General features: G+C 35.0%; 1 protein-coding gene and 1 long non-coding RNA gene across 2 annotated transcripts; both read left to right on the top strand.

Annotated features, from left to right (window-relative positions):
• Window positions 1-832: 832 nt before the first annotated feature.
• LOC145051409 (uncharacterized) lies at window positions 833-2077 on the top strand. Its single transcript, XR_013683606.1, has 3 exons — window positions 833-999; window positions 1463-1543; window positions 1965-2077. It is a non-coding gene; the product is annotated as an uncharacterized LOC145051409 (long non-coding RNA).
• Window positions 2078-3001: 924 nt separating this feature from the next.
• Window positions 3002-20513, top strand: LOC145051408 (3-hydroxyisobutyryl-CoA hydrolase 1-like). Its single transcript, XM_078999404.1, has 9 exons — window positions 3002-3283; window positions 4049-4133; window positions 4227-4312; window positions 4431-4564; window positions 17238-17298; window positions 17624-17722; window positions 17799-17900; window positions 19601-19642; window positions 20166-20513. Exons 1-9 carry the CDS (start codon window positions 3197-3199, stop codon window positions 20307-20309), a joined length of 840 nt encoding a protein of 279 aa, XP_078855530.1. The 5' UTR covers window positions 3002-3196; the 3' UTR covers window positions 20310-20513.
• The last annotated feature ends 3907 nt before the right edge of the window (window positions 20514-24420 follow it).

A 24420-nucleotide genomic window follows, 5' to 3' on the forward strand; every position in this document is an offset into this window, starting at 1 on the left:
TTATTTTTCCCAACAATCAACCGATCTCCATTCCGGTTTCTGTGTTGTACACTTCTACGCTGAAACTTCTAACAACCATAACTTTCTCATAAGAAGTCAGATTTTGACGTTCTGTATGTATACGTTTAGATTATGACTACTACAACTTTTCTCAAGACTATTTATCCTAAACGGTCTTAATCAGTAGTGGTTTATACTATGAGACGAAAATGGGGTGTTACAAAATATATATATATATATATATATATATATATATATATATATATATATATATATATATATATATATATATATATTATAATAATAAAATCGATCACTGATCCTATAAATGAGTGGCTTATAAACCTAAAAAATATTATACAACAATATAATCTTTCTTTACGGTATGCATAAATATACACATGTATGTTGCATTTTGTGGAATTTAATTTGTAAACCAAAATTGGGCATGCTAGCAACCAATTCAATAAATAAAAGTTTATTTAGGATAAAACTTTAGATTTTTTTAGAAAGGTGGCACACACACTTTTTAATCTATTTCTAAATTACACCAATACGATTGATGAGAAGCACTTGGATTAAACATATCAATTATAATGCATTTGGTGAAAAATGTAGTGACCTTATCTACAACACATGCCACTGTTAAAATTTAATGACAATAAATCAGCAAACAATTTTAGGTAGCTGTTTGCCTATTTCTTGATAAAATAGAGCTAACAATCGTAGATTAAATTTTTAACAATTAACTGTACATTTTGGTGGTCTGGACATGTTTCTTTAAATAACAAAACACAATGCCAAAGAAGTTAATGTTAGATACACATTGTGTTTGATGTAATTGGCATAAATCGTTTGTTGGTACGCTTCTTTTATTGCTCCCCACCAGTAGTATATCAACACGTAAAATATCTATTATCGTTCAACATCTTCAACCTCTGTAGTCGTAGCAATCACTGATCGATTATGGCTCATTCCATGTTTTCCCAAGCAGATCAGGTACAATGCTCATTACTCTTTTTATCCGTTAATATACGATTTGAGCTGTTGAAGTTCAAATATATTATTATATTTTTATGTTATTTCACATTTTATGTTTTGTTTCTTTTCTATTGTATTCCATAATTCATTTATTTTAAGTTTTTATATGATTATGAGCACTTTTGTTTTAATTTTCCTGTCAAAAATTGCATGTACAAAACATTTTTTTTTGTTTTCTATGATGAAACTATTGATAATAAACTATAACTTTATAATAAAGAAAAGTTTATTAAACAATATCAGTTCAGTTTAGTTGATTTATAAAACTAATAAATTAGTAGAAAATATGTTAATACCAAGAAAAAAATTGAATATCCATTATTTGAGAAATAATTTTATATAGTAGATATGTTTACGAAAAATATGTGTAAATAAAGTTAACGTGATAAAGTCATAGAAACAAAAAGTAATAATCTTGCAGGTTATATTTCAAGACATTTTGGGAGGAAGAAAAGTGATACTTAATGCTCCAAAGAAACTGAACGCCCTCGGCTATGAGATGGTATTGTATCTATTCTGATACACATGTCCTTTTTTCTTTCGTTTGGACGCATTGTATTTTCTAAATTTTTAGATTTTCTATTTTTCACTTGTTATTTTATTGAATTTTTCATTTTATTAAATTAAAATTCTATATTTAATATGTAAGGTAATATATATGTAAGGTATTTATTAAAAAAGGGTTTACATATGTAATGTATTCAATACATTAAAGCCTCATTAATTTTAATAATTCAAATTTTTTCTCATTTTTCTTATAAATTCAAAATTTTTAAATTGTTAAAATTTCATATTTAATTTTTTTTAATTAAACTCATGTAATACATGGGTGTTACACCTAGTAAACAAACATAAAAAAAAAAACAGAAAAGTTGACATTCTTTATGTATTTTTAACTTGTATACTTGCATATATGATTGCAGATAAGACAAATGTTCGAGAACCTACAAACTTACGAGATGGATCCAACCGTAAAGATTGTTGTTCTTAAGGTATAAAACATAATTTCAGGATGTAATGCATTAATTTTACAAACCTGGCCCAGAAAAATGTCGGGTCATGTGTTTGATAATGGACCATTAGCTAGTTAATCACATATAAATTTGTAATATGGGTCAAAACGGGTTGAATGGGGTGAATCACAAACATTAAGTCCAATATTGCAACTTAAATTGAAGAGAAAATTACATAAATTATCCCGGTGGTTTAGTCCGATTTGTAACTTACTTTTCTATTCTATACTACAACGATTATTGTAGTAATTTTTGTCAAGATTTTGGTAGCCATGAACATGATTCTAGAACCCACCCGAACCGGGAATCGATCGAAGCTGAACTAGGAACCAGATTGCTAGGAATTGAATCAGTTCTAGTTCTAGTACCTGTTTTCGGTTCTAAAGTCGTTTTTTAGGCCCATTAAGTTATTTTCTAATCCGTTAAATTGTTTTTCATTCCCATTAAGTCATTTTCTATTCAATTAAGTCATTTCTAGCATCATTAAGTCATTTTCTAGCTCATTAAGTAATTTTGGCTTCCTTTCCTTACGGTCTAGTGAGGAACCGGAACCTATAGAACTGATAATAGTATTAAGCTATTTGACAAAACTGAAAATTTTTTACCATCACTAAATTGGGCTCAACTTGTTTCGAGTTAATCATAATCACATTAAACAACTTGATATGCTATCACTAAAAAAAAAAGTTCAATCAAGAACACAATGTAATGGTTAGAAAATCACACCAACCAATCTAAAGCAAGATCAAACAACACGTCTCTCATGGGTTTCTCCTTAAAAGCAAGATCAATACGGAAGAATATAAATAAAGGATTATAATAAATTTATGTGTTTCTAAGAAATATTATGTTAGCAATAAGAATATAACGGTAAAAAGTACCCACTGAAAATCTTTAGGTTTTTAATTGTGTCATCTTGATCTGTAGGCATACGGTAAAGTATTTTCTGTTGGTGGTGATCTCGTGGCTGCATGGAAAATTATACCTCTTGGTATGTGAAATATTTATTAATACTTAAGAGCAAAAACAGAAGCAATTAAAACAATATTCTTTCACTTTGATCAGCACATTGGAGTGTCGTGGCAACTTATTATAGGAAAGTATTTACATTGGACTACCTGCTTGCAACATATAAGAAGCCCATGGTTGCGATTATAGATGGAGCTGTTATGGGAGGAGGAGTTGGGATATCGATACATTCAACATTCAGAATTGTTACTGAAAATACGGTATCTATTTGTTTTTCTTTTAGTTACATGGACATAGGGGCAGTTTTAGTATAAGGTATGTAGTGGCACGTGTAACCTTTGATTTTTTTGCACTCTAAATTTTTTTGAAATTTATTGTTCTTCTATCGTTTGATTTTTTGTTCTGACTTGCCCATGACACCCTTACTATGAAATCTTGGGTCTGTCTCTGCATGGACATCCGACCTCACACTTTGAAAATATAGCCTCTTCCTCAAAATAACCAAATTAGTTTTTTTTTTTGTTTTTTTTTTTTTTTTTTAAATTACCAGCAAGCAAGTTATATATAATTGAAACTAGCAAGAAGCTAGAATGAGATACAAAAAATTATGGAAATACAAGAAAAGAAAAATATAAAAACAAACAATTATTATACTCTTGAACAAAGATTGGAACACCACTCTTGCCATCTTAATTGAACACCTTTCTTTTTCTTCTTCCAAAGTGTTAATTGAAAGATGTGAAAGAAGTTGCCACTAGCTAACCTCATATGTTTTTTTTTAATAAATTTAAGTTCATTAATTAGTTTTAATGTTATTTATGTTCAATAAATTAAAATTCCTAATTTAGATTAATTGTATTTTTTCTTGTTATTTTACTTTTTCCCTTGTAGAACTTTCACTTAGATCCCCGAGTACAAGTTTCTTTTGTCATATTTAACATGTTAATTGCAATCCGAGTTGTGTTTTTTTTTTTTTTTTTTTTTTTTTTTTTTTTTTTTTTTTTTTTTTTTTGACATTGGTGTAGATATTTGCTATGCCTGAAGCATCAATTGGACTGTTTCCTGATGTTGGTGCTTCTTATTTTCTATCACGACTTCCTGGATTTTTTGGTAAATTGATATCAACTTCACATCATAATTAACTTAAAGTATTGATTCTTTCAATGATACATAATTAATAACAAACTAATGATATGTATATAGGAGAATATATGGGATTGACCGGCACTCGATTGGATGCAGCTGAGATGCTTGCAGTTAAGCTAGGAACTCATTTTGTCCCTTCCCAGGTACTCACCTTTCTCAAATGTGTTGTACGCCATTTTGTCAAAGGATCTGGCGTTTTCATATGGGTAGCGCAACACAAACGAACTATTGATTATTAGTAGTACATATTGGTTCTTGTAGAAATTACAATCTTTGGAGAAGGCTCTAGAAAAATTGGTTGCTTCATCAAATGCAACATGCTTAGCAACAATGTCCATAGTCATTAACAAGTTTGCACAAGAAGTAAAAGTCAAGCCAACTAGCCCTATTTCCAGGTACAAAATACTTAGACATAACTGCAAAAATGATCCCTACGGTATGTATTTTTTTAGGATTTGGTCAAAACTATGATTTTTTTTTTTCATTAGCGGTCCTTTTTAGCTAGTTTTCTTGTGGTTTTGTTATTTCCGAAAACATAAAAGACTAAAATATCATTCTGATAATTTTTTTATACTTTTTCTATTTAAGTTTGTTTTATTAATAATAAATATGGGTCCCACCTCTCTCTCTCTCTCTCTCTCTCTTTCTCTCTCACACACATGTGTGTCTTTTCGGTGAGTGTTCTTACGTAATTCATGAGAATTCATTTTTTTCTAGTTTGCTTCATATACACATAAAGAGCAAACAATTTTTTGTTGATTGATTTACGTTTGTTAGAGTTAGGAATATAAGAGATTCAACTGGTTTGTTTATATTTCTTCCTCGCACTGACGTAAACATTTGAACAGTCTTAGTTAAAACTGGGAACAATTTCTTTTGTTTATAAACACAAATTAGTGAAAACACCAACAATTTCCTGACTTTTATGTCGATTACAACTTATAAATAGACATGTCAGTTGAATCAAAAGTAATCTAATTGTTGTAGAGACAAATGTACAACTATATCATTACATTTGTATGAATCTAGAGATGGGTTCGATAGAATTAAAGTTAATCGTTTCATCAAATCCTGATTTTCAAGCTACAATGAGGGATTTTTAGGAGATTGCTTTGAATGGTTCTGCTCCGGCGAACAAAAAATTCCTCATTACCACATCTCTTCTCTCGTATTCCACCAATATCATTTTCCTTATGACTATCCCCTAAAAATACCGATGGTTAATCCATAAACTTTACCACTGGAAACCAAAAACAGAAACCCATGGATTATAACCCATTCAAACCTAGAAATTAAATCCAAAAATCAAAACATATAAATCAAACCGAGATAGTAGATTGTGATGGTTGAACATGCAGATTTCTAGTGATGGTGTTGAAGAGAGAAAGATCGAGAAATATGGTAGAGGGTAGAAAGAGAGCGTGAAAGTGTGAGAATGATAGAGAAAAGGAGAAATCAAGAAACAGAAAGGAGGATGGTGTCGACGATATATTGTGGTCGTGTTAGGGTAACAGTAGAGCAAGCCATTTTTCAGATCTGGTGGTGGATGGTGATAATGAAGTCTCATTTGCGATTTTCAGGGGACAGTGATAAGTGGAGATGAAGGTTTAAAGGGAGATTAGGGAAGAAGTGGTTTTGAGCGATGAGATGGGGAGAGGTGGAAGAATAGGGTTTTCCGACGGTAGGAGAAGAAAAGGTGAAAGGAGGTGGGTGGGCTCTATCTTATTTTTTTAATTATAAAAATAGATAAAAACTGTTAAATTTTAAAAAAGTGAAAGAAATGTGAAATCTCAAATATACTGATAAAATGTTTTCATTTTTAAAATCGTCAAATCCATATATCATGTGTTTCAAAACCAATCATAGTACAAATGTATCAAAATCATTAGAATGAGATAACAATCATCGGTGCAGAAAAATCATAAGGGGATGTTGTGCAGTCAAGTCAAGCCCTGAAAAATAATAGAACCACAAACTCGAAGCAGAAAGCTTAGTGAGTTTTCCAAAATACCACATATCATACACATGGGCCCAATCCAACATACAAATGGCCTCAACCCAACATTCATATAATTGGGTCCAACCCAACATACATATAAATAGGCCCAACACAACACGCAAATGGGCCCAACCCAACATACATATAAATGGGACCAACCCAACATACATATAAATAGGACCATCCTCACGTACATATAAATGGGCCTAGCCCAATATAAAAATAAATGGGCCCAACCCAACATACACATGCAAGTGTCACAATGACAACTAGCTTCGTACTCGGTATAGAGAGAAGACTCACTTGGCTCATGGGATCAACTAAAACACAACTCATAGCCATGCGAACAGCACTACAACACACCTATAGAATCGAAAAGGTCTCACCTTAGTCTAACCTCCAAAATTAGCCATTTTGACTAAAAGTCAAGCCTGATTAACATAACATTCATGATCAAAGTTAACAATTAGCAATTCCATTAGCTAACCCTCACGTCATGACCAACTCAAGGTCACGTCGTGAAAAACGGATTCCAACCGGTCCCAACCTAATCACGATTCAACTCAGTCTCAACTCAACTTATTTTGATCCAAGAGATCATCATGTCGTGATGGCTATGCCCTGAGGTCGTAATAGAGCTAGTCCAAAAGAATCGGAGAAATTATCTTTGTCATGTCATGACCACTAAATGGCCACGTCGTGACTTAAGAAAAATGGACAACATAATGCATTCAACCCAAAACTTAAAATCCATGCATTCCAACTTTCTAGAGGGACTTATAACTCCAAAATCATCCTAAAAGTCGATGCATTATGGACATGCATCTGTAATGCATGTCTAGATCTCACATTAGGTAAACAAATAAAGAAAAATCACCAAAGCTCACATGCATGGTTCCAAAACACATTAAATTTCTAGATTTAAACCATATGATATGTAAAGGACCTAAAGGATCCATAAAGTTGCTAAGTTGATGGAATTCCACCTTTCCAACTAACTCATATATGAACAAAATGGGACAAAACCTTAGATCTAGCACCCTAGCATAAGAAATTTTAGATGTTGGACACTTACAAAGGTCCAAACTTGCTGAAAAAGAAGCTCCAAGATAGTGAAGATGGTCATAGCACTTCTAAGGACTCGTTCTTCCTTCAAAAGCATGCAAATGTGCCAAAATGAGCCCAAAATAGAGGAGAGGGATTAGTGTTTTCTTTTACAAGTTTGGAGGTGATGGAGGCTGAGGGTAAAGGAAACCCTAGCCCCTCACTTCCTTTAAATAGGGTCCAAGTCCAAAATTAGATTTTTGCCTCTGTTCAAGTGTCACGTTGTGACCCTTATAATGTCACATCGTTACACTAAAATGGCCCATCCCACATAACACAGCCATGTCATGACGTGACGGTACTTTCCTCATGTCGTGACCACCTTCAAATCCATATTTTCCTTAACTTTTCGTACCTTGAGGATTCAGATGTTACAACTTGACCCCACTTGAATCAGACTTCTTCCTCAAAGTCTGATGCACAAACAACTCCGGGTAATGCTCCCTCATCTCGTCCTCAGTTTCCGAAGTCCCCTCGGAACTCTCTGGTGCTCCCACGGCACCTTCTCCAGGCTCACTACCTTTTTGTGCAAGGTCTTCGTCTTCCTAGTTGAGGTTCACAATTGGTCTCTCTACACAATTTAAGCACTCATCAACCTAAATGTCATCAACTAGAACGACTGTGGAATTATCTTCCAAACACTTCTGCAGCTGAGAGACATGGAAAGTGCTTTGGATTTGTCGAAGCTCATCAGGAAGATCCATCTGATACATAACGTTTCCCACCTGGGCGATAATCCTGAAAGGACCGATGTACCTCGGGCCCAAATTGTGTAACATCCAAAATTTTAGGACCAAAAATTTCATTTTTAATTAAGTGATTATAAAACCATTAGTATAAAAACATCCATCGTGTCATCACATATCAAAGCCAAAATGTCAATAATCCAAAACACGTCATAATACAATATCATCAGAGTATTACTCCCAAAGATCTCTGGTGTGGAAAACATAGTGTGATGCGTTGCGATCATGCCGACTCCTTTTTCTTCGAAGAAGAAGTACCTAAAACCAAAACTAAAAACTGTAAGCACGAAGCTTAGTGAGTTCCCCCATCATACCACATACCATACAATACATATAATTCCTAGTATATCAAGGTGTTGGCCTACCCATTCGGTCTCTTTTAACCGGTAATCGCCTAGCATATCTAGGTGCTGGCCTACCCCTGCGGTCTCTTTCAACCGGTTACATGGACTATTTCACCCCTACCACTACCACATAATAACCTTGTATATACACATAAACTTCATAGTGCCTAACATGTATGGGTGCTGGTCTACCCCTTTAGTCCTTTCGACCGATTACGGGGACTATTTCACCCTTCCTACCGCTATCACATAATATCATAGCATACTAACACATAAAGCATAACGGATAGTAACATATCAGAAAATTATCACAAAGACAAGTATCTTTACAATAATCAGTTACTAGTGGGCTGACATTGATGCCTTCGACCCACTTCTACAGAAAGGTAACTCACCTCAAATATCGGAAAGTAGCTGAAAATCTTCAGCTCTGAAAATCAACCCAACTCAAGCTCCTATACAGAAAAGATTTCCTTAATTACTCTTTCACACTCATAATCCCCTTAAGAGTCAACTTGGTCCAAGTCAAAGTCAAAGTCAATGTCAACGCTCCGAGTTGACTCTACTCGTCGAGTTCACTCCTTAACTCGCTGAGTTACGATAAATCACAGAATCATGAAATCTCGATCCAACTCGTCGAGTTTTCATCCAACTCACTGAGTTCCTCCTTCTCAACAGAATCGAGACTTTCCAGTACAACTCATCGAGTTCCCTTGTGGACTTGTCGAGTTCCTTATGTCTTCAGAAAGACCGAGGAAACCCTAGCCAACTCGCCGAGTTATCTCATCAACTCGTTGGGTTTACTCAGTAATCAAAAAGGTCAGGAGACCACGATCCAACTCGCCGATTTGGGTAACCAACTTGTCGAGTTTCCTTAGTCTTAACTCATCCAGTCACTTCTAAGCGAGTCTAATGCATCCAAACCATTGATCTGGTCCACTTGGGTTGAGATACCATGTAAAGTTGCTAACTTTACGTCCATGCATGGTATCAAGAGGCTAAAAACACTAAAACTAAGCTCTATAAGGGACGTAGGTCATGGAAGAGGAACAAGACATGATAAAGCTGGCAACTTTAAGTCTCAATAGGCCATGAGATGTCTAGATCTGAAGTCATAACTTTATAACATGCTAATATCCGTAAATGATAGTTCTAGCAAATGAACAGTCAAGGTATCGACTTTATACCTCCAAATGGTTGTAACCACACTGAAAACCCCAGATCTAGAGCTTCTCCCTTCAACTTTGCACCACTAACTTCACACTCCTTCAAGAAAAGCACTAATGAACACTATTTAGACTCTCCCAAACTAAAAATGGAGAAAGAGGCACGATTAGGGTTTTCTCTGGACTGAGGGGACGATGAGGGAGGCCACAATAAGACATTATTGCCTTTAAATAGGGTGCAAAACCTTGAAAATTAGGATTTCATTTCGGCCAGCCTATTCGTCGAGTTGGGGCCTCTCAACTCGTTGAGTAGGTTCCTTAACCCGCGTCCCAAATTATTCCTACTCGACGGTTCTGGGGCTCTCACTCGTCGAGTTCCTCAATGAAAGTGAATAAATTATAATTTTAAATACATACCAGAAACCATGCATTATATATCTCCCCCATGTATCTCAGACTTAGTCCTCGAAGTTTGATGTGGCTGGAAATAGCTCTGGGTAGTGCTCCTCATCTCATCCTCTGGTTTCCAAGTCCATTCACCCTTGCGGTGCTACCGCTGCACCATCACTAACTCTATCCGCTTGTTCCTCAGATCCTTCGTCTTCCTGTCAAGAATGGCTACTGGTCTCTTGATGTAGTTCAGGCTGTCTTCTTCCTGAATATCCTCTAAAGGCACAACTGTAGAGTCATCCAATAAACACTTCTATAGCTAGGAAACATGAAAAGTGTTGTGGATCTGACTAAGCTTAGCTTGCAGATCCAGTCAATACGCAACCCGGCCCACCTGAGCCAAGACCCTGAAAGGACCAATGTATCTGGGGCCCAAATTGCCCCGCTTCCTGAACCGGATGACAATTTTCCATGGTGACACCTTCAGGAGGACCATATCCCCCACCTGAAACTCTAGGTCTAATTGACGTCTGTCGGTGTTGCTCTTTGCCGACTCTGGGCCATCTAGAGTCTACTCCAGACCTGCTGGATCTTCGCTGCCGTTTTGAGTACCACTTTGGTACTCCCCATGACCCTCTGTTCTACCTCACCCCAACATATCGGGTTCTTGCACTTCCTCCTATAAAGCATTTCGAAGGGAGGATGGTTGATGTTGGCATGGTAGCTATTATTATAGGAAAACTCCGCCAAGGGAAGGTAGGTATCCCAGCTACCACCGAAGTCTAGAACGCACCCCCACTAAACATATTCAGAACACATCCCCGATAAACTCTCGAAGCACTAACTAAATGGTCGTCGACGATCTGCACCTCCAAAAGGGTAATCCAAAGTCCTTGGAGTGTTGCTAAACTTCTTGCTAAGCGCAATAGATACAAAAGATCGTGTAGCACCCGAATCGAATAGAACATGAGCAGTCATACCATTGACTAAGAATGTCCTATACATGATCATATAAAATATAAGCATAAACAAAAGAAGCAATAAAAGATATTGTAAAGATACATACCGGTAACAACATAAGGATCTGCTCGTGCCTCCTTGGCTGTTAACTGGAATGGCCTGCTCTTCACCACAGGAGCATTCGCCTTGCCCTAGTGGCCATTGGTAATTCTCTAAGTGGCTGGTGCAAGTGTCCTCGTTGTGACTCCAATCAATCTCAGAAAATCGACCTTCTTATCGCCCGTATGATTATAGTGAAAGCGTATCAATGATCCACGAGTGCAATCCCTACTGAAATGTCCCCTGTGGCCGTATATGAAATTGCTTCCGACCTACTCTCAATAGGCTCCCTCATAATACTTCTCACACTTGGCATAATAGCCCTAGCCATGATCACCTCTCAATATCGAATAGTCATGGGCCTCTTTTCATGGCCCTCGGATATATGTGTCTGCATTGGTCTCTACCTCCTCAGAAGCTTCAACTCAATCTCCTACTCCCAGTCTCTAGAAATAATATCCTTTAAGGTCTTGCAACCTGACAAGATCAAAAACTCGCTAATATTGTCCCTCAACATATCGTGGTACCTCGTCATCTTCATCTCCTCATCCACAACATACTGCAGGACTAGCAAAGACCTTTCCTAGAACTTTGTGGTGATTTCTGACATAGTCTCTGTAGTCTAGTGACAGTCCTGGAACTCTCTCACTAGCTGTTTCACCTCGATAGCCGAAGTGAACTTAGCTTGAAACCTCGTTAATAAATCCCCCAAGTCATGGTCGCCACGGCCTCAGATCCCAATGCATGACCAATCTCCTCCCACCAGTCACAAGCTCGGTCGCGTAAAATACAAGATGTGAACCCCATGTTCGACCGTCTGAGGTGGAAGATCATTCGCTGAGCATTCTCCATGTCATCGATCCATTAGCCTAGCAATAAGATCCTTCAGCCTAAAGAACCCCGGGACCCTACAACTGTCCCGCCGTAATCTCGGCATAAAAGGCCCCCATACACTCGTCCATAAGCTCCATAATATCCTCCTTGATGGTACCAAACATCACAAGAGTGGCATCCAAGATGTTGCGCGTGATTTGAGACATGATGAACTCATGTGTCCTCTCATTAATCGGTTCGGTGCTAGAGCAAGAACCAAAACCCGATCCATAAACTCCTACTTAAGTTCTCACCATACTGAAGTACTAACATATAAATGATTAGAATATGCTCGAGGGAACCTCACATCACAAGCTCCTTAGAATCTCCGAGACCATCCTTGACTCGAGTACAAATCCTATGCTTTCAATAGTATAGGCTCAATACTACCTTCCACATCAATACATACTTTCCTCAAGAACCATTCTGAATCCTCTAAGTCACTCCACTAAAGAAAATCACACAATCCCTATTCTAAACAACATACATATCCCCACTGTAGTACTCCCTAGGCTCTCATAGGAATCCTCGTGTCACTGGCCTCTGCAATACAAGGAACTTCTACCAACACCGTCGGTTTCCTTATGCATGCAAATTATACAGAATACGAGATCAGATAAACGGTCAAATAATGTGATGTGTTATGAGCATAACAACAATTCCTAAGTGTACATGAAACCCTAATGATTTGGATCTATGTTTTCTCTATTGAACATGCAAACTTGAACACAAAAGGAGAAACCCTAGGAGAGGTATACTATTTTCAAAATTCACATAAAACTAGGGTTAAGTTACATACCTTGATTGTTATATTGTAATAACAATAAATCCCGTGTAAATCTTCAAGCTTGAGAACTTAGTTTCACAATTGTAACACCTCTAATGGCTCACAAACACACAATGCAAGATAATGATATGAGAGAGAAAGAGGTAATTTTCGGTTCTAGCTTCTTCAAAGAGTGGCCGAAATTCAAAGCCTCTAGGGTTCTATTTATAGTGCACCAAGGATGCTATGGATAACCCTAATTTCATATACGGTAATTATCCAGCTCCTTTGATTATCCATATATGCTAAGATATTCTAAAAAATCTAGAATAATCTTCCATATACACATTAAAAACCGTTTGGCCTTCCTTAGGAAGGTTCTTGACCCTTTTGCTCAACTATTGAACAATTTTTTTAGTCCCTACACTATTAATTAATTCTTTTAATCCCAAAATAAATTCCAAATTAATTTCTGATTAAATATTAACTAATAACATGATTACTAATTAATATATTATTTCCATAACATATTAATAAATCATTAATTCTAATTTATTAATCAATTAATAAATTCTTCCTCTTCCTCAATTAATCATCTTGTCTACTTGCACGTGTGAAGGCAACCCAAAATGACCATGCCACTATCAATTCAAGTACATACCAATTCTAGTTATGGTCTTGGACACCTAATCCAACATAATGATTCTACCCAAAACTCACAGCCAAACAAGGAACAGGAACTAAGGCTACATCAATCATTTTAAGGACATATAATCCTAACTATATATACTTTTTTTAACACATACACTTAGCAGTTAACTCTGCCAATATATATTCCAAGTAATACATAACATCTAATTCCTCTTAGGCTATAAGGCATCACACAAATCAAGAAATTCTATCATGCGATTCTTGAAGATATCCTTAGCCCCACTCTAGCATTCAATTCACATAACAACATACTAATCATAATACTAAGGTATGGGTATTTTGGGAATCACTTACTTCAGCTCGGCTAATTGCACGCATCGCATCCCTTTCTTTGTAAAAATCTTTTTATAAAACTTATTTTCCTTTTCAAAAATATTACCAAATGCTTAGTTTGAGTTTAGACACACCCGAGTTTGTGCTCGAATGCCTCAAACCAAGGCTCTGATATCAACTTGTAACATTCCAAAAATACTAATAAAAAAATTTCATTTTGAAAATCATCAAATCCATATATCATGTGTTTCAAAACCAACCATAGTACAAACGTATCATGTTGTGCAGTCAAGTCGGGCCCTTCGTTTTGGAACTAGAAGTACCTGAAAAATGTTTAAACCACAAACCATAAGCAAAAAGCTTAGTGAGTTCCCCAAAATACCACATCCCATACACATGGGGCCATCCCAACATAAAATGGGCCCAACCCAACATACATATAAATAGGCCCAACGCAACATACATATAAATAGGCCCAACCCAACATGCAAATAGGCCCAGCCCAACATACATATAAATAGGCCCAACCTAACATACATATAAATAGGCCCAATCCAGCATGTAAGTGGGTCCAAACCAACATATATGAAAATGGGCCCAACCCAACATACAAATAAATAGGCCTAACCCAACATACACATGTAAGAGTCACAAAGATAGCTAGTATGCTACACAATACAATGAGAAGATTCACCTGGCTCATGGGATCAACTAAAACACAACTCACAACCACGCAAACGACACTACAACACACCTATTGAATCAAAGAAGGTCCCACCTTAGTCTAGCCTCAAAAATTAGCCATTTTGACCAAAAGTGAAACCAGGTCAACAACACAATGGTCAAGTTTAAAGTCAATAATCAAAGTAAATGGTCAAAACTTCTATTAGCTGGCCCTCACATTGCGACAAACTCATGGTAACGTCATGGAAAATGGATTCTACCCGGTACCAACTCAATCACAATTTATCTTAGTCTCAATTCAACTTATTTCAATCCAAGTCATCGTCACGTCATGATGTTCATGCTCCCACATCCTAACAAAGCTAGTCACAAATAATCAAAGAAATTCTCTTCATCACATTGTGGCCACCAAATGGTTATGTCGTGGCTTAAGCAAAATGGAAAACTTAATGCATTCAACCCTAAACTTAAAAACCATGCATTCCAACTTTCCAAAGGGCCTTATAACTCCAAAATCATCCTAAAAGGTGATGCTTTATGGACATGCATCTCCAATGCATGTATAGATCTCACATTAGGTCAAAAATGAAGAAAATTTACCAAAGCTCATATGCATGGGTGCAAAACATATTAAATTTCCAAATCCGAACCATATGATATGTAAAGGACCTCAGGGATCCATAAAGTTTCTAACTTTATGGAATCCTAGAATTCCAACTAACTCATATATGAAGAAAATGGGACAAAACCTTACATCTAGCACCCTAGCATAAGAAAGTTTAGATCTTTGACACTTATAAACATCCAAACTTGCTGAAAATCAAGCCCCAAGCTAGCCAAGACACTCACACAACTTCCAAGGACTCCTTCTTCCTTCAAAATCAAACACAAACTCAAAAATGAGCCCAAAATAATGAAAAGGGATTAGGGTTTTCTTTTAAAGGTATGGAGGTGATGGAGGTTGAGGGTGAAGGAACCCTAGACCCTCACTTCCTTTAAATACGATCCAAGTCCGAAATTAGGATTCTGTATTTGTTCAGGTGCCAGGTCGTGATCCTTATAGTGTCACGTCGTGACACTTAAATGACCCATCCCACATAACGCGACCATGTCACGATATGAGGGTGCTTCCCTCACGTCGTGACCACCTTCAAATCCATATTTTTCTTAAATTTTCGTACATCGAGGATCCATATGTTACAAGAAAAATGAATAATAAATACATCAAAGGTATTTTATTCTTTTCAATTTTCTAAGGGACCAAAACCACAAGAAAACTAGCTCGACATGACTATCAATCCCAAAAAAGTTGTGGTTTTAATCCAATCCTATAAAAAATGCATACTATTATGACATTTTTGTTGTGTTGTCAAATACTTATCTAGCAATTTTTATTATTTATTATATTTTTTTTCTTGGAAAATATTTCACTCTAAAGTTCAAGTATGTAAAATTTGAGCACGAATCAATTCTAGTTTAAAATGTTTTACACTAAAAAGAACAAATGGTAAAAGCCATTTCTAACACTTAACGTTATTTTTCATAGTATACTTATAATTATAATGTAAACGATATCATAAACATTAAATTCTTTCAACCCATTACATTATATTTAACACTAAAAAAATAATCTAGGTATATTCATTTTTTATCCAACTTTTATAGTTTTACAAAAACAACCTTTATATTTATTAGGTTTTTATAAACTTGACTAATATACTTTTATTACAAATGCTTATAATAAATTATATTATCAAATATTTATGAACAAAACATCTATAAACCGTTTTATTAAATATGATAGCACAAATAATGTTATTATATATGATAACACAAATAACGTTGTTAAATAAACATTATAACTGTATAAAATAAAATAAACAAAACATAACTTACTCCAAAGTTAATTTAAAATTTTGTAAAATGAAATATGAACACTATATTTAGTGTTGATAAATAGTATAAGACCATCTCAAACATTTAGCATTATTTTTTTTTACTGTTATACTTAATGTAAAAGATAATGTAACACTAAATTATTCGAACTAATTACATTATATTTAAAATTAAAAAGAATATTCTTAATATAATCTTCTTTATCTAACTTTTATAATTTTATAAAAACAACTCTTATATTTATTAGGTTTTTATAAACTTGACTAGTATATTTTTATTACAAATGTTCAATAAATTATAATATCAAATATTTATGAAATTTTTTTTTGTAAACGGTTTTATTAAATAAAATAAAATTACATATGACACAAATCTAATAACAGTGTTATATAACATTATAATTATATACAATATCCAAAATATAACTAAGTTCAAAGTTACAAAACCAAATTATACAAATAAAACTTCAACACTATATTTAGAGTTGAATAATAATATAATAAAGTGTTGTGCTATTCACTAATACTATCTATAATATTAGGTATATTATAAAGTTGGAGTATTATAGTATAATTTATACTATATAATATGATTTTTAGTATAAGGCTAAAAATATCTAACATTATGTTTACTGTTATACTATTCACCAACAATATATATATAGTGTTAAGTATAAAATTGAAGCATTATAATATAATTTATAATATAATGTAGACTTTTTTTTTTAGTGTAGCTTTGGAAATAAATGAACCAAATATTAGATAATTTATTACAAGACGTAAAACTTTATATAAACTATTATGTCAGGTCTATTCAAAATATATCATAGGTGAACAAAACCTTAGCCTAACCCGAGGGCCAATTAGGATAATTATTTGTTTACTAAAACCCAATTTAACGGGTTTGGCCAACTTATATCGTCACTTATATCCACTAATACCGGAAACCAAATACAAAGGGGATAGATTATTTTTATGTAATTCTTTTTTTTTGTTAGAAAATAATCATTACAATTCAATCTTGTCATTTTGTGTTTGATATAATTTTATTTGATCAGACTTGAGTTGATCAACAAATGCTTCTCTGGAGACTCGTGTGAAGAAATACTATTCTCACTTGTAAGTTTATTTTAAAGTTAAATGCATTTTAAATAATGTAGCTAGACTTCATTTTTAAACAATTTATTGAATAAAATTACTTTTGATGTGAAGTATATATGCAACAGATCACTTAGTTACCTATAATTCACCAATTTATGCATATTTTGGTAAAAAAAAATCAACCTTCTTGCATGAATCGGCAAAAAAGTATATTAAATAAAACATTGTTCCATAATTTGCGTTGCATAAACTTACAATTTAGACCTATATTTAACAAAATCATAACATATATAGAGCTATGTGAAACAATAAACCTTCATATATATTTTTGGTTTCGTTCTAGGAACGCTTGGCTATGGAAGTAAAAGAGAAGTGGATCCACAATGCAATAACTTCAATGAAATCCGCATCTCCAATTGGCCTCAAGATTTTCTTGAGAACCGTAAGTAATGTAAAGATTACACCAATTACATGTCGATTCTTGAAACTTATGTATGTATGAACGTTTAATTTGTCAGATTAGAGAAGGTCGATCCAAAAATATCAAGCAATGTCTTGAGACCGAATACATTGCTATCTCTCACTTTCTACGTGGAACTGTTAGTAATGACTTCTACGAGGTTGACTCTTATTTTGCAACATATATATATATATATATATATATATATATATATATATATATATATATATATATATATATATATATATATATATATATGGGAAAAGTGAATATACCCTTAAGGGTATATAAGCTTAGGTACCCAAACTCACTATATTACGTCATTTTGTATCATATATATACATTGTAATTGTTTAATGTTCTTATAATTCAACTTATAACTTGATTTACTTCGAAGATATTTATAAATTTCACATTTATTGTCCTCTTACATAATTTTCATTTTTAACTATAATATATATAGCCTAGTAATGTTCGACAAAAAGATGTAATGTAAGAGGAAGATAATGGAGAAATATTGGAAATGTTGAACGTAAATCAAGTTAGGGGTTGAAGTTTAAGAACATTATAATGAATATATGAAACAAAACATTGTATTATGGTGGGTTTGGGTACCTAAGCTTATATACCCTTAAGGGTATATTCACTTTTCCCTATATATATATATATATATATATGTATATATATATATATATATATATATATATATATATATATATATATATATATATATATATATATAGAGAGAGAGAGAGAGAGAGAGAGAGAGAGAGAGAGAGAGACAGAGAGAAGTTCAATAGAGAACCATAATTATGGGTTCTTCAAGGAACCAATTTTTTTTTTTCCAATTTCTAGAGCTTATTCTTTATCGGAAAATAAATATAAAAATATTTAAATTCATATATTAACATTGTGAATGTGAAAAAATTTTCGGATTCACCGTGTGAATACGGATTCACGTTGTGAATTTTTGAAGATTCACATTGTGAATTTAACGTAAAAAAAAATCGAATTTTATATCATTAGAAAAAGGATAAAAAGTTATGAATTTCTATATTTTTTTTTTGATAAAAAATAAGTTCTAAAAGTTGAAAAAAAAATTGGTTCCTTGGTTAATTATGGTTCTCTATTGAACCTCACGTTATATATATATATATATATATATATATATATATATATATATATATATATATATATATATATAGGTTCAAATGTTTCTCACATCTATTGTGTGCTAGAATGCATCAATAAGAATTTAGTAAACATTAAATGATATCAATAATTATAATTCTTTTTTATAGAAACTAATTAAATTTGTCATTAATGTCAATACTAATATTCTTTCAGAATGAGTTCATATATAGAATAATAATAGTGTATTCTAGCACAACGAGAGTAAATTCTACTAGAATACACTCTCATTCTTCATATTTCATAAAAGTTTATTGTATTTTAAGTGAGTAAGTCCTGAAAGAATGTTATTGCTGACATAAAAGCCTAGATACAAATTTATTCTGAAAATTTGTTATTGTTGACATTAATGACGAATTTGATTAGTTTTCATAAAAAGAAAATTATAATTATGGATATCATTTAATATAAATACAATTATGGAAATCATTTAATATCTATCTTTAGTTAATTAAATAATAATTAAATTTTACTAAATTCCTATTGGTGCATTTTAACACACAATAAATGTAAGAAACAATTTAACCTAGCTCTCTCTCTCTCTCTCTCTCTCTCTCTCTCTCTCTATATATATATATATATATATATATATATATATATATATATATATATTTCACATGCATTGTCTACATCACTTAAACTCATATGCTTAGCATGTTGTACATGTAGGGATCTAGAGCTATGTTCGTCGACAAAGATAAGAAACCTCGGGTAAATAGTAGATTTAACCTTAACTTAGTGTAACTAGTTAGTTTCGATCCAACAAATATGATAACTTAAGAGTATGTTCGTGAATTCATCACACAATTTTAACAATTTTAACAAGAATGATGAACTTTTCATGAAAATTTTCAAATCATAGAGTGCATCCGTAATATATAGTTTAATAAAAAATTAAATCAGGTGTTGTGTCTAATTAAGATTTAATGAGTTCAAGTTTATCATTGTGAAATTGCATGTTGGCTTTCAATTAATATAAAGTTTATTTGCCATTGAACTCTTCAATAAGGAAAAAAATTAATAAAGAAAAATAATTTAATGTATATTCTATTGAACTTTGTATAGTACAATGTCTTGGAACTTGTAAGTAAATATTTGGTAAAGTTGAATGAAGTGTAGATTGGAACTTGTGAGTAAATATTTGGTAAAGTTTAATGAAGTGTAGATTGATGATGTGAGAATTTATTTAATTCTAAAAAGTTCAATGCCCTGACTTCTAATCTTATATTAACAGTGGGAACCCTCAAAGTTAGAAGAAGTTAGTGACGAAATGGTGACCAAATGTTTTTCAAGATTCTTCAACAAAGATGATGATTGGTTGCCTTTACAACTTATGCCAAGATCTAATGATATAGATGTGATAACATCAAAACTCTAGAAATATATCCTTGCCCTGTTAATTTGGGACAATGCTGAAATAATGTGTTGTTGCTACAATATTAGCTTTCGGTGCTGGAGTTGGGTTTTTTCAAGTAATTATTCCTTATATTCTTCTTGTGTTGTCATAGTTTTACTATGTTATTATAATATTATGTCAACTGTCTGCCCGTAATCTCAATTAAATAAAGTTTTAGATGTTAAATACAAGGAAAGTAACAAAAAAGTAACTTATATATTGAGTTTTTTTTTATTATTTTTATTATTTTGTTTTTTTATTTTTTATTTTTTATACATAAATTTTATTTTTTTCCTAAAAAAAACCCTTACATTTTTTCTATTTTTCCTGGTTAGCCCTTACAATTTTTATTTTTCGATTTACCCTTAAATTTTCATTTGATGAGTTATAAAAACTCTTTGATCGATAAGATCTTTATAACAGGTAAATAAAGAACGTAAAAACAATGAGATAAAACACAAGTATGGATCTGAATGAGTCGAATGATTCCATTAACTGAATCCTCAGCAGAGCTCGATGAAGAACTTCCGCTGTAGAGGATTCTAGGGTTACAAAAGAAAAGAACTTGAACGCTATAAAATCTCTATCAAATATTTCTAATCGTTACATTCTAGGATGCATGCAAGCATCTATTTATTATAAACCCTACATAAAACTCACGGATGGACAGGCCCATACCGGAGACAAAACTTGGACTGGCTAACGAGCCCAAAAGAAGCAACACTAAACTGGACCTAACAATCTCTCCCTTTACGTCAATTTGGAGCGAGACTGTCATTTCTTCTTGCTTGGACCAGCTGCTGGAACCTTCTTGGTTGTATCAAACAGACAAGGGATAAGCGCGAGGATTGTCTGTCTGAAGCGAATGTACCATTGAATCATATCATCAAAGTACTTCTTGTCATCCGCTGTGTTTTGCTTGCACCGATGAATGATCCCTAAGACATGTTCTAGACATGCAGTGGGTGTAGAGATGTTTGTCTGCCAAAGCGAACAGGCATTTTTGGCCTTCGTTTCTGGTAAACATAACAGAGTTTCTCTTCGGGTCTATCTTTCCCATTTGCATCATGTTGAGATCACTGGCAGAGCCAACAGGAGATATAGTAGGCTTTTTCTTGAATACACTCGCTATCTCCTGATCCATCTGGGCAACTTCCATGACATAGCATACACGCATCCTCTTAAAGTGGTCGATGATCGGACCATATTCTGCTTCGTTTGTAAGAAGGATGTTGTGCAAGATGATCCAGTCATGTGGATTTAAGTTGGGAAGATTTGCAAGCGAGATGGCATGTTCGGTCTTGGCAGATCCTCTCAGTATCTTGAACCGAACGTTGGTGAAGTTTCCTTCCCTGTACGACTTTAGAAACCGAACATTGATAATCTTCTGAGCGCTCCATGTTTGGTACTGTGGTTGAGCGGCCCTCAGATAGAAATCGACCAAGTCCCTGTCAACCTTTGGATGAGGATGAGGGAACTCAGCAATGTTGGCAAAGGCATGAAAGATGAACGCATTTCGGGTCAGTGGCATATCAAACTGAGATTCGATAGTATTAGAACGATCTAAAGAGATCACCAGTTCTAGCCACAAGATGCTTGGTGTTTTGATGGCTTCTTTCATCAGCTTCTCAAGAGTCCATGGAGGAAAAAGAGTTTTCCTGCTCTTGAGAAGGTCGTGAGTTTCTTTCTGTCTTCTTTTGGCTTCTTCAGCCTCTCTAGCTACACAAGCGCTGATGTCAGCATCTTTATCTCGACCTTACTTCTTTAGAAGGTCGGCAATGGTCTCCTTATCTTCATTGCTCTCCTCAGCAATTTTCTTGCCCTTGTCTTTTACACCCGAACCTGAGGCTTGGCCTGTAGGAGGAGGTTCGGTTGTGTGTGTTGCTGTTGAAGTAGGAGGCGGTTGAGACACATTTTCTTTTTCTCCCCCTTGTTTCGGAATGGACACGAAATCAAGGAGCCCTTCAATCTTGCTCAGGAGAGAGAAGGCAGGAGCAAGTTTTTCTGCAAGATCACGCCTCACAGAATAGTTGAGTATCGGGTCATGTGCTTCCAGGATGTTTGAAATGGATGCATGGACATCCGAAACACACGATGAAATCACCTCTCTTTCAGATCGAAGAGAGTCAATCTCCTTTTAAGAATTGGAGAGTTGAAGAGTCTTGACCTTCAGAGCGGTGGTCTTTCTGGCAAGAGTGTCCATGAGTGAGTTTTCAGCAGCAAGGTCCTCATGGAGCTTAGTCAATCGCACCTCAATCATCGCCTTAAACGCTGAGTTGTCGTCTGAGAGAGTCTGACGAAGAGAAGCAAAAGACTTCAGTTCTGATGCAACTGAGGTAGCCAGCTGGTTGACAATGGGTTCCAGCTTTGTTTTGGTGGCTTCAGCATTTTCCTGTAATGACTGTAACAAAGAAGAACCATCAGTTAATAGTTTATCGACTTTTTCGGTCACAGCCTCACATGCTTTGGTTGAGGCATCAATGGCTGCAGTGGCGGAGTCTAAAGAGACTTGATGAGCTTTGGAAAAAGCATCAACAATCTTCTGAATGGCAGCTTCAGAGATGGTAGACTGGGATGAAGAAGAGGAGGCGATGAGCGAATCTATTTTATCGTGAAGGTCCTTGAGATGCCTCTTTGTGACAGGAGCATCATCATCGTCATCACTCTGAACTTGATACGGACTATAATAGACCGAATCAAAAGTCATGTCCTCTCCTCCAAGGAATGGTTCTTCACTCTCTGCTGGGTGAGCAGGAGAGGAGGGTGGAGGCTCGGTAGTGAATGTAGGTTCGGGTTGGGTAGTACGTTCAATAGTTGGTGGGGGTTTGGGTGCGTCAGTAGGAACCCCTGTATCAGATACATTGGTTCTTACTTCTGCGGTGGTGGTTGCTTCTGTAAAGATGGGAGGGGGTACGGGGATGGAAGTAGGTGGTATTTTAGTGGTGGAAGTTATGGGGGGAATAGAAATAGGAATGGTAACTGGTGGAGAAGAGATTGGAGAAGTAGAAAAGTGAATTTCTGGGGTAGGAGATCGTGGAGGAGTGTTACCACCAGGGGACTCATCAGAATCAGAACCCTCTTCCTTAGATTCGCTTGAGGACGAAGCGATGATCAGCTTTCGCCGTGGTTGGGTTTATCTCTTCTTCATCGGAGGGGATTGGACAGCCCTGGTAGGTTTACGTTTCTTGGGAGAAGGGCCTTTCGCTCCCTTTGCAACCTGCTTGTGTTTGCCCTTGTCAGTCTTCTTTCCTCTTGGGGCAGGGTTGTCAGCCTCATGAATAGACTTGAGCATCTCAGGAGTAAGCTCTCTAGGACCAGAGCGACGAAACTCCTTGTAGGTTTTAAGGATCCGGCTGTCGGCAGGAACGTCGCCGTACATCGATTCAGGGATTGAACCGTTGAATGGAAATTTCGAGGCATCTGAGACAATGATCTTCGTGGTATGGAAAGTACCAATAGAAGACATTGGAGAACCAGCAACAATGGGGATGTGGTACTTTTCCATCACCCATTTAGTAACGAGAGTCCAGAAACGAGCATAGGAAATCTCAGAATGCCGAGATGTAGAAGACAAACTCTGAATGAGCTGTTGCCATAGGACCGACCCGTAGTCCAAGTTGATACCGTTGTAGATCCCGTACAAAATCGAGATGAACAGATGACTTGCTCCGTCTGATCCAGCACTGCGTTCAGACAACCCCTTGAACAGCACTGTAAATAACCCATTCCACTGAGGAGCCAGGAACGATTTCTTGAACTTCGTGACCGTTGTCAGCACCTCAGTATACCCCATGTTGTAGAACATAGAAAACAGATGACCCATTGGAATGGTTTTAGAGTTAACCCTAGATGAATCAGGTTCAAACCCTAATAGTGAGCATAATCCCTGCTTTGAAATTGACGCCTTGTGATCAAACACGTCGAAGAAAATCCGATCGACGGCCTTGTCGTAGTGAGCAGTGGCGAAAATCTGAGATAAGAAATCCATAGGAACTGCTTCAGCTTTGGTGAGAGCAGGAGCAATCAGCGAGTACTTGAGGCATTCGATGATTGGGAACATGAAAGCATCGTATGCATGTGGAGTAAGATCGAT

This window comes from Lactuca serriola, chromosome 5, assembly GCF_051521515.1.
Source record: "Lactuca serriola cultivar US96UC23 chromosome 5, Lser_US96UC23_V15, whole genome shotgun sequence".
Classification (NCBI taxonomy): domain Eukaryota; kingdom Viridiplantae; phylum Streptophyta; class Magnoliopsida; order Asterales; family Asteraceae; genus Lactuca; species Lactuca serriola.

What these genes read in the sequence shown, in the direction of transcription:
- LOC145051408 (XM_078999404.1), top strand. Translation starts at nt 3,197, where the DNA reads ATGGTTGCGATTATAGATGGAGCTGTTATGGGAGGAGGAGTTGGGATA. An exon ending in TTAGTAATGACTTCTACGAG is followed by an intron (nt 17,901 to 19,600) that starts GTTGACTCTTAT and finishes TTGTACATGTAG; the next exon opens with GGATCTAGAGCTATGTTCGT. An exon ending in ACAAAGATAAGAAACCTCGG is followed by an intron (nt 19,643 to 20,165) that starts GTAAATAGTAGA and finishes TTATATTAACAG; the next exon opens with TGGGAACCCTCAAAGTTAGA.